Source organism: Garra rufa, chromosome 6, assembly GCF_049309525.1.
Source record: "Garra rufa chromosome 6, GarRuf1.0, whole genome shotgun sequence".
In the NCBI taxonomy this organism is placed as follows: Eukaryota; Metazoa; Chordata; class Actinopteri; order Cypriniformes; family Cyprinidae; genus Garra; species Garra rufa.
The window spans coordinates 6,411,467-6,425,123 of NC_133366.1; the positions used below are offsets into that span (position 1 = coordinate 6,411,467).

The following is a 13,657-nucleotide window of genomic DNA, read 5'->3' on the forward strand; positions in this document are numbered from 1 at the left end:
TGTGTAACAAAGTGCTTAGTAAAGAGATATCACTATATCAGCAATTCCATAATTACTGTCTTTAAATAAAGCAGCAAAACCTCAGTGCTTGCGGCTCATCATTGCCTGAAGCACAAGCTCTACTCTCCAGCACAATGGTCACCCACAAAACTAAATTAAACTAACAGATCTCTCTTGTACAAAAACACACCAGTTAGGCACAATTAAATATTTACTCTCCTTACCAGTTAACGACTTTGCATAATTGTATTTCTATGAACATTCACTAATATTTTAGAGAAAATAACTTGATTTGCTTAGTAAATCTGACTGTTGTGTTTTACAGTATATTACTGTTTTTTCTTGAATTAACAGTAATCTACTGGCAGCTCTGGTTGCCAGCATGTTACTGTTTTTCTACAGTGTGTTGCCGTAAATTAATTACAGTTTATTACTGTTAAATTACATTTCATGCAGTTTTTTTTTTCATTGTGCATCTTTAACCCTTTAAAACCCACAGCAAAATCCTCAGTTTTAAATGAACACTTATAATGTGTCAACACTACAGAGTGTTTGAGTTAATGAGATAATTATATGATTGATCACGTTCTGATTGAGCATTAGTGATGAACACCAGCTGTTAACAAACAAAATCGCTGAAGATAAACACGACTTCAGCCACAGCCTTAGATGAAATCAACTGAAATAAAAGAAGACATTAAATCTCTCAAGATCTGATTAAACTCCTAAAACTGCATTACCAGCTTCACTTATTACCACACTGAATTTATTTCTGTCAGACGTCTACAGAAGAGAGTTGAAGAGGTTTAGACGTTGTTGTTTTTTTTGTTTTGTTTTTTTCACTACCACGGTGGAGATCAGTGTTTACTTTAGCTGGGCTCTTGAACCTTGACATTTTAAAGCTATTTTTTTGTTGTTGTAATTATGTGTGTTTGCAAAATGCTGGTTATGGTAAAAAAAAAAAAAAAAAGAAAGACAAGAAAAGAAAAGAAAAAATCTAGAGTTGTCTATGGTTTGGTAATGACACAGGTTTTATCCAGTGTCTTTTCTTTCATTGAATATTGATGCTAGATTTAAAAAAAAACAACAACAGAGCATTCAGTTATGAAAACACCACTCATTTAAAAAAAACAACATCTTTGGTATAGTTTAGATACACACATCAAGCATCACGTATGAACAATGTTGATATCTCAACAATGATGAGGTTTTGTGCTGATACCCAGCATGCATTGCAGCATGAAGCTTTCTAATTGTCACCATTGTTGAGATTCATGTGCTGATTCTTCATGTCTCCATTTGAGTATAAATGCTACAGTAGTTTTAAAAAATATCTATTGAATCTTTTTTTTTTCTTGATTGCCACGTTGCCAAAAAATCTGCTGCACAGCAAAATCCCCAATCTTAATTTAACACTCTAAGTGAGGACACATATAGACACTGAAGCAGTGTTGAAGTTAATGAGATAATTAGGTGATTAACAAAGTGATGATTGATCATTATTGAAGACACCTGATGCTAATAAGCAGAATCACCAAAGGAGAAAAACAACATTTTTAAGCAACCATTATAGAGGTTGATGTTTGCATTAGTTAGGCTCTTGACCCTTACATCTTCAATATTAGGTCTTGTTTGATTGCAATTGCTGAGTTATAACAGCCAGACAAGCCAAGAGTAAAAGTCATCAGGTGGCATTGACTGTGCTTGACATAATCATCATATAGTGCCTTGAGTATTTGACATAGTATTTCCTTACAGACAAGAAACGTTGAACAAAAGAGAAATCAATTTTGGCATAATCAGACAGATGATGAAAATAAGAGCTTGTTTAATTTTAGACACACAGACATGAAGAATCAGCGTGAGAACCACAACAACGGTGACCATCAAAAAGCATGTTGTAACCAATCAGAACTCATCCATAACTCCCATCATGCATTGCGGCATGAATAAATTATGAGAGTTCAGAGTTGATCTGTTTATCTGAATATCCCATTTGTCACCATTGTTGAGGTTAATGGGCTGGTTCTTGATATCTATGTGTGCCGATGTGAAAGACTTTTTTTTAAACAGGTTGTAAAAAAAATATATTCAAAAAGTATAGGAAGTGCTGGATCTTCTATATCTTGTAAAGGCTATTACAATAAGCAAAAAAACAAAAACAAAGCTAATAGATTATACATTTGGTGATTCATGTCAAACAATGAATATGTTAAAACATAATCATCACCTGATGACATGAGCTTATGTCTGGCTGTTTTAACTCAAATACAGCAGCCAAACGCCCTAATATTGAAGATCTAAGGGTCAAGAGCCTAACTAATGCAAACATTGACCGCTATAATGGTTGCTTAAAACTTTTGGTTTTCTCCTTTGGTGATTCTGCTGATTAACATCAGGTGTCTTCAATAATGATCAATCATCACTTTGTTAATCACCTAATTATCTCGTTAACTTCAACACCTTCAGTGTCTATATGTGTCCACACTCTGAGTGTTAAACTAACACTGGGGTTTTTTCTGTGTGCTGTAACACACTTGGTGGAAAAAACAACAACATATAGATCATGTTCATGCTCAACTAAAAATAGCCAGCATCAACTGACCAGCATTACTGCAACTAATGCATCATAAAAACCCATTTACAGCAAAAATATCTATGTTTAAATATCAAGAGTCAGGAGCCCAATTAAATTAAATCAAACACTGATCTCCACAATGGTATCGTCAAAAAAAAAAAAAAACACATCATCATCTAAACATCTGTTCATTCTCAATAAGATCTTCTATAGACATCTGACAGAAATACAATCTGTCCGGTTAGAAATGCGTGAAGTTGGTAAAGCTGTGTGTTGAGTTGTTTAAATTTTCAGTTGATTTCATCTAAGGCTGTGGCTGAAGTCAGTTCTATAGTTCTTGTGTTTGTCTTGTTTCTCTGTCAATCAGTGATTCTGCTCATTAACAGCTGCTGGTCGTCAGTGTCTGAAGTCACTCATTAGTTTTCATTATCTCTGTAAGGTGGACTATATTAGTAAACTCATGTAGGGAATCGGGAATGAGGGTGTAGAGTTGGATTTGAAACACAGTCTCTGAGTGTCGATTTTGAACGCTGTTAATTCACGATACATAGCAGCAGGCTACTTTTCGATATTGACAAATAATACCCAGAATGCACTGTTTTAATGGAAAACAGCATGTTACTGTCAAAATTTGGCCGTTTTTTTACAGCAATTTTTAACAGTGCAGTTTAGTGTTTTAACTGGCGGTTTTCAACACTTTCTCTAAGCAAAAATAAAATCGCTGTTAGATAGATAGATATATAGATAGATATAGATAGATATAGATAGATAGATAGATAGATAGATAGATAGATAGATAGATAGATAGATAGATAGATAGATAGATAGATAGATAGATAGATAGAACATAAACAAATGTCCAATGTAATTCATTGAAAGGTGCCTCTGAAAAGTACAAGTAGGAAATACAGCACCTATATGTTTATTCATTTGTATGGAACATCATTAAGCAATAGAAAGTGAAACACCAAACTCGCGACAAGGGTTCAAATCCCCTTTTGCCGAGCTATTAATAATCATTTAGCTACACATTAATCCATCTTGTTAACATTGGCTACTGAAATGGTTTCCATCAATATGGGCGCCCGCACTGCACGGCAGCGCAATCATATGGCTGTAAGCAGCATCAGATGGTATAATAACGTTTTAACTGATTATTATAGGCTATACTATGACATAGTTGAGAAAAATCAAGAAAAGAATAAGATTGAATAAAGTTGTGTGGGGCTATAGGTGGTGCTTGCTTATATTCGGTTTTTATTGGCAGTTTTCAACACTTTCTCTAAGCAACAATATAAACGCCAAATATAGCGTGAACACAAAAAGAATGTAACAATTCCACAGGAACGAACTATAGAACACAAGTCCTTCCTTGGAACGAGGACGCGCGCGCGCTCTAAGCGCACGGCAGCGGTGTCGAGACCTTTGTCATTTTATAATTTTAGACACGCTAATCTCCATAAACCTCAACTAAAAACGAATATAATAAGAACGAAGCCATAGCCGTTGCTAACGTTTAGCTAATGGGGCTCATCTGCTTTACTGTATATGCAGTACATTTTATTAATTTATTATAAAATTAATTTATTAATGAATACAATTTATGTTATTGTTTAATTCAATAATAATCTAATGAATTTACTTTGATTTCTGCGTCTATTCTGCTTGTCTGTAGAGTGAGCGTACGCACCGCAAACGTACTGTAGTCGGCTTAAGTCCCCCCCTCACCCGGCAATAATGGTACAGCCCACAGCGCAAAGCGCAAGAAAAAGAAGAAAGTATATAAATCGCTTGGAATTCATTTATTCATTTATCATTTAAAAAGTCACAGTTTAGCAAAAGTAAAGTTGAAAAAAAGAAGAGAAAATTTGAATAATCGATCCTTCATGTAACTGCAAAAATTGAAAAATGGGCGTTTGGTTTCATTTTTCTGTTTTTCCATTTTTTAATTGAAAATTGAAAATTTAATTGTGAAGCGTTACACGGACCAAAACGCCCCCTGACGTTATGGGTCTTGCACGTCCGAAAACGACGAAGCAAATTTTCAAATAGACGTTATCTTTATTAACAAACTGCATATTTGAACTATAAACAAGTACATTCTCGCCTGAAAACCTCTTAAAACTACATTCCGTGACACAAAAACAGTAATATTTATAAAATGATACGGGATTTGGACCTCCGCCATGGTCCTGGCTAGAACACGTGGAGTGATACACAATTGTGAAAAGGCGTTCCTGTAGCGATACCGGGAGAATATCTCACGGTTCTCAACCAATCAGATTTGAGAACCAGAACAAACTGTTGTATAAATATATATATATATATATATATATATATATATATACTGCTCCAATGTGTTTTCACAGTGTGTGTGTGTGTGTGTGTGTGTGTGTGTGTGTGTGTGTGTGTTTGTTCACCTTGTGCACACGTGGATGGGTTAAATACAAGAGGACCAATTTCGAAAAAAAAAATATATATATATATATATACATTGTTACAACATTAAAGCACAAAGAGTCAAGAGCCTAACTAAAGCAAATACTGATCACAACAATAGTGTTTTTTTTTTTTTTTTTTTGATCGGGGTTGGAGCTAAACTCTGCAGCGCATTGGACCTCCAGGGTAAGATTTGAGGAACCCTGCTATAGGACATCAGCCCTCCAGGACCGAATTTGGGCACCCATGATCTATGGACATTGTGGTGAATGCTTCTTCCGACGGAGCTTCACAGACTTTTTGCAGCTTTATTTTTTACTAACCACCAGATATCACTGTATTTGACACTCTCAAAGCTTTTAATCTTTTCCCGAAACAGTCAGAGGAAAGTTTCGGTGCTTCATAAGGCTTCGTTTGTCACTCACTCCTGTCAACTGTTGAATGAATCAGTGTCACGACCCGCTTGTTTACTTTGAACCAGAAGACGCTTCAACTTTTGTTTGACACAAGGCTTAATGGGGCGGAAAACTTGTGGATGTGAAACATCAGGTTCTGAAAAGGCTCTTTTGGTGTGAGTCATTCCAGTTCAGTTGAGTGGCTAAAAAATGGCCATATTGTTAGTATTGTAGTTGCATTACAGGGCTGCCTACACAAAAACCTGCATGAGCCCAAAGGTACCAAAGTTGCTCTAGGCCCGAACAGGCTGGCCAATTATTGTTGGGATTAATGTTGGCAATCCGCTGGTGTGCACTGCTTACAGAGAGCCCACCGTGAGTCTGGAGCTCTGGGCTCTGTCTGGACAAGCCCACACTGGGACTGTTCAGGTTTGGATTGTGTCCATAAAAAGCAGCATGGGCTCTTAACATTGCCTCATATACCCTGATTTATACCATATACCCCTGATACCCTGACAAATACTTTGCTTAGATCTGCACATAGACAAAGCGTGGCGTTCAGGTTATATCAACAGCACCACACGCATACATTGTTTATGTTCTGTACTCTACAGTACAGTTAAATGTCAAGTGGAGCATTCCTCCAAGACACATGTCTTGCACCTACACTTGACCCTCTAACACTAGAACTCTCTATTCTATTCCTAATCTGCTCTTTTGTTGGTTTTATTGCTTCTATTGTCCTCATTTCCAAGTTGCTTTAGATGAAAGCATGCATATGATTACATATAGGAACAGTACAAACAACACATAAATGCTGGACTTTTATCACAGTGCTGTTTTCTTTTCTTTTCTTAATCTCAGTTTAAAAAAATAACAACAGAAAGACTGAAGTAGCTGTGAAATGTGTAAGCCCAAAAGTGTCGCCCCGCCCCATCGTCCAGAGTGCACTATTTTTGGTAAATATACACATGGATTATCAGCTCATCTCTGTCTCTATTAAACAAAAGAACCAGATCCACTGGATTCACTTGCTTTAAACTGCTGAATGCTTTGCTTTTAAAACACTGACTGCTTTTTCTTGTTTCTAATGAGCTCTTGCACAGAAAAGACACCAAACTGGAACAATGCCATGAACGAACACATACTGTAAAGCTGTCTGATGAAATGTTAATGTGAGCTTTAGTTGTAGATCACGTGCAAAAAAGATACTATCTGAACTATAAGAAAAAGTTGAAAACTATGCATCATTCAGCTTCTTCAAGGACTCTGTCATCATATCTTTCACATTACAAATGTACCTCAACAGACAAAAACAGCATATGAAATATTCTCAAGTGCTCTTTTGTATCACAGGCACACACATTTAGGATGTTAATTTGGCTCCAGATGACAGAAAATTGTATGTACATTGTACTGTATATATAAAAAAAAAAAACATTTACAGTCACATGTATATTAATTTCCATTAAGCAGTTCAAACACCAGCCACTCATTCTCATGAGAATGAACATTTGAATAAATATGTTGCATATTTTCCAATGTGTGGTTGTGGGAGAAAAGTGTGTGCAAAACAATTGACCTTTAGATGTAGATCAGGTACAAAGGTAAATATTTGAGGAACATGATAACAAAAAAAAAAAAAATGAGAGAGATAAAATTTCAATTCACACCTGTTTGTCCAGATGGGTGGCATTGTATCTCCACCTCTCCTCGATGTCTAAGTTCTTTCTCACTTTTCCAGTTCCGAACGCAATGTGGTTTTAATAAGAAATTGAACTATTTTTTTTTTATTTTTTTTTTTTTTAGAATACACTGTAACATATGTACTATGTTGTATTAATATGAACACTTTAGGTACTGATATGCATCTTTAAGAAACTAAAATGCACTCTTTAGGGGTAAATAAGGGATAAAGTGTATGTCTGTTGAGAAGGAACCGCCCTAGTGACATTTTTTTATTATTATATTTTTTTTTTTTTGAGTGTGTATAAGTTCACAGCATTAGCCCTTGTGGGGGCCATATTCCAACACACATTTTTGTCAGTGTTCCTTGTGGTACTTTTGCCTTGCAATAAAGGAATAATTATGTTTGCACTCTTGCTACACATCTGTTCTTGAGTTTATGGTTTTTTTTTTTTGGAAAACTGCTGATTTTTAATTCTGTGAGCAAGAATGAAGAATCTTCACTAATCCGCATTGATCTAATGTAGAAATCAAATAACTCCTAGTTGAAGTGCTATTACTGAGGACAGCCATGTTTGTTCAACTGCATGTCATATTCGTTGTGGGACCGCCTTGTTTTTAAAGCCACATGATCTTCACTCAGGAGAACAACAGACTTAGCCATGGCCAAATCATCCACGCAGAACTCAAATACAGGTAATCTGGAATTTATAGATATAATTACATTTGTCATATTATAGGTCAATGGCTTCATGTTTTGATCATTTCCATGTATTATCAGTCTGCAGGTTAAGACATTGTGTATTACTACAGGCTTGTTTTCTTTGGACATCATTCTGTTTGGTAAGTTTGTAAGATATTTTAAAACATATGTTAAAATAATGATCAAAAAAAGAGAAAGTTTAATTTCTACCTAACAAGACAACAAAACTGTGTGTCATTCAAAGAGACAACACAGAATTTGAATGTCAGTTCAAATTTGTGTAACTGCTGTACAGTAGAATTAATAGGTTTTAGCAGAAATCAATGAATTTGTTTGATATTTACGCCTATGCTGTTGAATTTAAGATGTTTTCGTAGTTTTTTTTTTTTTTTTCTTTTTTTTTTTTTACATTCCACAGTAAGGAAGTTATTTAAAATGACACAGTTATTTCCGTTTAGCACACGGGACATTTTTACGCAGTTTTCTTAACTGTGTAAAAATGTCAGTACACCATAGTCCACTGAGATTAATCTAACCCTAATTTGCATTTGCATTATGTTTAGGTTAGGGTGGGTCTTTTTGTGTGCGTTTATGTGGTTTGGAGGAGAATAATGTTCTCCTCCTAACATCCAAACATCAAAACACTTCAATGCAGCCTCAATTCTTCGCAAAAGCTGGACAAAAGACGCAGAAGAAACAAAAACCCTGAAAAAAAAAATGATATGACTCAACCGATTTGCGCAAGACTGATATTATCACAGGACCTCGCTGTTCAGTGAAATGCAGTAGGTAACTGCGGGGGAATTTTTGTTTTACAAATTATAGACATGGTCGATTTGCACAGGATTAAAATCATATATAACCTGCAATTATTAGAAATGCCCAGAAGTCACGAGATAATGCTAATCCTGTGTGGATAGGGGTGTTGTTCGTTATTTTTGGAGTGGAGCAACAAAGGGAGGGGTTGTGTATGTGTCTTTTGTGTGGCTGTCAATTTCAAATATCAACAGTATTTCTTAGAAATCACTTACTGCACCTGTAAACTGGCATAAAAGGTATTTTAACACTGAAAATATGACAAACTTCAGTTTTAATTAGGAATGTTTATGGCATGTTTTACACACAAATATATACAGTACAAGCAACTTGGTGTTTGTTTTGACTTGTTGTGTGAAGGAAACTCTTTACTAGATGCTTTCAACCTAGTCCATTCACCGATTGTACATGATTTTGCCAAATGCCTACAAATCTACGTAATATACACTAATAATTTGCACATTAAAATACATCAAATTTGGTGTGAATGATATTCTGGTTCTCTCTCAGGCTTTATGGGCACTGAAGGGTGGGATCCAGGTCAAACAATTCCAGCTCCCCGGACCTAAATCAATTCCTCGTTATAACGATTCATCCATAATACTGAATGGTGGGATTCAGGTCAAACAATTCCAGCCCCCCGGACCTAAATCAGTTCCTCCTAATAACGATTCATCTATAATATCCACGTCTGACATGGGAATCAGTGATGAGGAGTGGGACAGTCTACAGAAGGCTATTGACTGGCCTAATCCAGATCAAAAAATTACTCATTGGATGCAGAGCACAAGTACAGTCCACTCATCTTTCTCTATTGTGGGAGTCAACGAGAGTTACAAAGTGGGAGATAAGCTCTATGTTACCATCACAGCCAGAGACCACAACAAGAACCCAAAAAGATATGGAGGAGATTATTTCAAAGCAAAACTTTTCAATTCAGAGCTAATGGTGTGTTTATTTTATGATCTATTATTTTTAAAATACATTTTTGATGTTATGTTACATTTGTCATGTTATGTTTAGCATGCAATAATTTTTTCATTTATTTACCAAAAATTACACATTATGTTTGTTTTAAAAAAAAAATCTTTACCGACAGAATTCTGCGGTCTTCTGCACTTAACTTATTCTTTTCTGTTGTTCTTGAAGGCGAGTGTGTTCGGGGAGGTTGTGGATCATCGTAATGGGACTTACACTGTTCCTCTCCTTCTGCCCTGGGAAGGTCCGGCACAAGTTTTTGTACGCCTTGAGCACACCAGTGAGGCTGTGCAGATTATTCAAAAACACAGGGAGACTCCACGCACCCACTTTAAAGGCTACTTTTGGTCATGGGGCAATAAAAAAAGTCTCCGTGAAGTAGTAGATTGTAATCTTAAGTGGGGTCGTTGGAATAAAGGCATTCGCAGCTGTGAGTATAAGGATGTAAGAACAGGGACGGTGTGGCAGTGTTCAAAGCCGAAGAGACTCTCCTGTGACAAACTGGTTCAACACTCAGGCGGACGTTTGCAAAACCCATTAAATAGTTTTGAGCAGCTGCTTTGTGCAAAGTAATGATTAATTAAATTAATTTCAGAATAACTGTCAAATTGTACAACAAATAAGTGTACTTTTTTTTCTCTCTCTCTCTCTCCACAGAAAATTTACAAATGTTATTATTAATGGAGACAAAAAAATCATTAATGTCCTTCCCAACACTGCAGCCATTGGTATGTTTACATAATGGTTTCATAATGTAATTTCCTGGTTGGAAAATAAATACATAAACTATTAGTTATTTAGGTAATTAATTGATGTATATCATTTTTAAATAAATAAAATAAACTTTTATTATGGAATCATCATCATGGTTCCCTGAGAAGGGTATCTAATTGACTGACTAAAAAAAGTAATGATAATTCTGACATGTTACATTTCTATTTGGGATTCTTTATTTTTTCCCAAAAAGGAAATGGTCAAAACATAGACAAAACACATATCAGAGGACAGATATAATCTGAAAAAAAAAAAAAAAGTGTTAAAATAATTCATGTAAAACATTTCACGTGCATGTTTCTTTGCTTTAGGCACTGTGGAGAAATGCAGGTCTGGCCTGAGAACACCGGTTCCTGCAGGATTTTATTTGAAAGATGTCTGGAAGTCTTTTGTATGCAACACTCGACATTTCAGTCCTCCGCAAATGACAGCTTGTCTTAAAAACAAGATTGTCTACTTTATGGGAGACTCCACCACAAGGCAGTGGTTTGAGTTCTTCGAAAAAACAGTGCCAGGCAAGTTTGTTTCAGTTTTTTAATATTCAATTTAAGACTCAATAGCATGAATGTATAATGTAAATTCAACGAGAAACTGAGATACAGAGGCTACGCAAATTATATGGGCACTTAATGTAAATATGAATATACTGGCATTAGATGAACATATCAAAAACTGGTGCACTTTTCAGGAAACTTTGAAAAAATTTACAAAAATGTTATTTTTAAAGGTGAAGTTGGTCCAGGAAAAAAATACATTAAAAAAATCTCATGCAGATCTTAGATCTCAGACACTACTTTAATATGTTGTATCTAATATTTAGTAATGCAATGACACTGAGACCTGAATATTCAATGCAGGGCTGTTTAACTTTTCTAAAGCTACGATTATAACGTTAGTTATTGTATCTTTTTTAGACTTAAAAAGAATGGACCTCCACACTCATCCTGGAGGTGGCCCCCTGATGGCTGTGGAGTTGAAAAACAATACCATTATTCACTGGAGGGTACACGGTGTTCCTTTGCGATTTGGTAGAGTTATGCCTATTGTTGACCTGCATTACATCAGCAACGATATTGACGAAATCGCCGGTGGGACTCATGCAGTCATCGTCTTCACATACTGTGCTCACCTGGTTTTTCACCCGTTAACATTTTACGTGTTTCAAGTGGCTAAGATACGGCAGTCTGTTATTGCACTGCTGAGGCGTGCTCCAACTACCACTGTTATCATCAAGTCTGGAAACACTGCAGGAATAAAGGTACACCTGCTCACTTTCCAATCATACTTTGTTTTCAACTAGAGAATATGGTACTTGATATGGCATTTGTTGTACATGAAAGTCTACTGTGTTGGATACAATGTTACTCCATAAAAAGTAACTAACTGAGTTAGTACTTTTTTATCGAAAGTAATGCATTACGTTGCTTTTGTGTAACGTTTGTCATCTAGGCTGAGCATGCTTATTTGTTTTTAATAACACAAAGAAAGATTATTTTTTTGACAACCTTTCACTTTAAAAGTGAATTAACAAGCCTCAGGCTGAAGAAAGTCACTCTGTATTTCTTTCGACACGGGACAGAGGTGGATAAATGAGGAAAAAGAAAGTTTTGGTTCTTGTTTGAAAAAGTAACTCCGATATTTTTTACATGACTCACATTTGTAATGCGTTACCCCCAACACTGAAAGTCTAGAAACATTGGGCTTAAATATATTTGCTTTGGTGGTGCTCGCAGTGCCGGAATCATGAGTTTGATTCTCATTAAAATTACCAACTTGAACAAATATAAATGTAAACATCATTTCATCATTTCATCATTTTTGGGCAAACCATTCCTTTATTCCTACTAGATAAATAGTTTACTGTCATTTATTTCCATGGTAGGAGAGCTATAGTATTGTTTGTGCAAGCACACTTGGCAATAAAGCTCTTTCTAATTCTAATCTGTGTTTTTCCAGAGTATTTATCAAAGTGATTGGCACATGCTGCAGTTGAACACAGTGATGCGGGAGATGTTCAAAGATATTGCTGGAGTCGTCTTCATAGATGTCTGGCAGATGACTTCCTGTCACTATCTAGTTGAAAACATTCACCCAGGACCTGTTATCATTGGTAATGAAATCGACATGTTGCTCTCGTATATCTGTCCTAGCTGAGGCCGTTTCAAGTTGATTTCGTTCAATAAAGCAATTGAGAACTAACTCCACCAACCAATATTTAACTGGGATAGTCAACACTACAAAAGGTGGCTGATTGTCAGCTTCGGTGGTGCCCTCTTCTGGCAAACTTTTTTCTCCAAACTTTTTTTCTCCTTTTTTTCTGATATGATATTTATTTTCAAGAAAAATGAAGGGCATAGTTGAAAAGTCATAAAAAATGAATTATAAATTAGGGTTAGGGTAGGTGTAAGGAGGGGTTAAAACCATAATTTAAGCTCAGTACGTAATTACAGCATGCTGTTTTAATGTACTACAATACTGAGGTGCAGATAATTGTGTCTATTTGCAATAAAAATTATAAATATGAGAAAATCCTGCTATTTCAACATAGTGTAAATAGATCCCATTGTTATTTGCACTTAGTTTAAATAGCATCTATGAAGAAAATACCATGTCTGAAAATGCATTGGTTAATGTATTTGTTTTAAGGCAGTCATTAATTTAGAAATACTTTTTTTTCTTGATATTTTGACATATATACAAAGTTACTGTCTCGTCCACCTTTTTCCTGTGCTCCAGTGCTTTGCATGTATGGGAGTAACTGACCTTTAACTGTAAACAATCGGCAAAAGGTTTGCTCTATGAACATAAAAATAAACTTAAATTAAAACAAAAATCTACTGATGTATAAAGAATTGAAGTGATCTGTTTCTGTCTTTTTGAGTGGAACTTACCTGAAAGTGACTTTTATAGTCCTCCTCTTTGTGCTGTGCTCACTGTCTTCTGTCTCCCATCTGTATCTATCTCCACAGCATGAATGTAAGGTTGTATGAATTTATGATTGAACCGCTCGTTTTAAATCTTCCCAGTCTACATTTATTATGACATCCTCTTCAAACATTACACTCCTCATGATAACTTTTGTTACCTCTACAATAACTAAATCCACTTCAGCAGCTAATTACTCTTAAACAGCAACACAGAGCTACCACAAGTTCAAAGACAAAATTCTAAAGATGGCTGTGCACTCGTTTTTGACAAAAAAAAAAGGTCTATAGATTTGTGAGGAAAAGGGTAGATTGACTGTTCACGTGACCATGTACAGTGCAGACCAAAAGTTTGGACACACCT

The 13,657-nt window shown here is 35.6% G+C and overlaps 1 protein-coding gene across 1 annotated transcript; it reads left to right on the forward strand.

Moving 5' to 3' along the window:
- Positions 1-7,584: 7,584 nt before the first annotated feature.
- Positions 7,585-13,202, forward strand: LOC141337201 (NXPE family member 3-like). The gene is made up of 8 exons (XM_073842975.1): positions 7,585-7,794; positions 7,880-7,941; positions 9,128-9,565; positions 9,767-10,164; positions 10,253-10,323; positions 10,681-10,884; positions 11,284-11,627; positions 12,326-13,202. The coding sequence occupies exons 1-8, from the start codon at positions 7,761-7,763 to the stop codon at positions 12,521-12,523; spliced, it is 1,749 nt and encodes a 582-aa protein (XP_073699076.1). The 5' UTR covers positions 7,585-7,760; the 3' UTR covers positions 12,524-13,202.
- Positions 13,203-13,657: the final 455 nt, after the last annotated feature.

Coding starts and splice junctions, on each gene's coding strand:
- LOC141337201 (XM_073842975.1), top strand. CDS start 7,761: ATGGCCAAATCATCCACGCAGAACTCAAATACAG. Junction 10,885..11,283: donor CTTCGAAAAAACAGTGCCAG/GCAAGTTTGTTT, acceptor TATCTTTTTTAG/ACTTAAAAAGAATGGACCTC. Junction 11,628..12,325: donor GAAACACTGCAGGAATAAAG/GTACACCTGCTC, acceptor GTGTTTTTCCAG/AGTATTTATCAAAGTGATTG.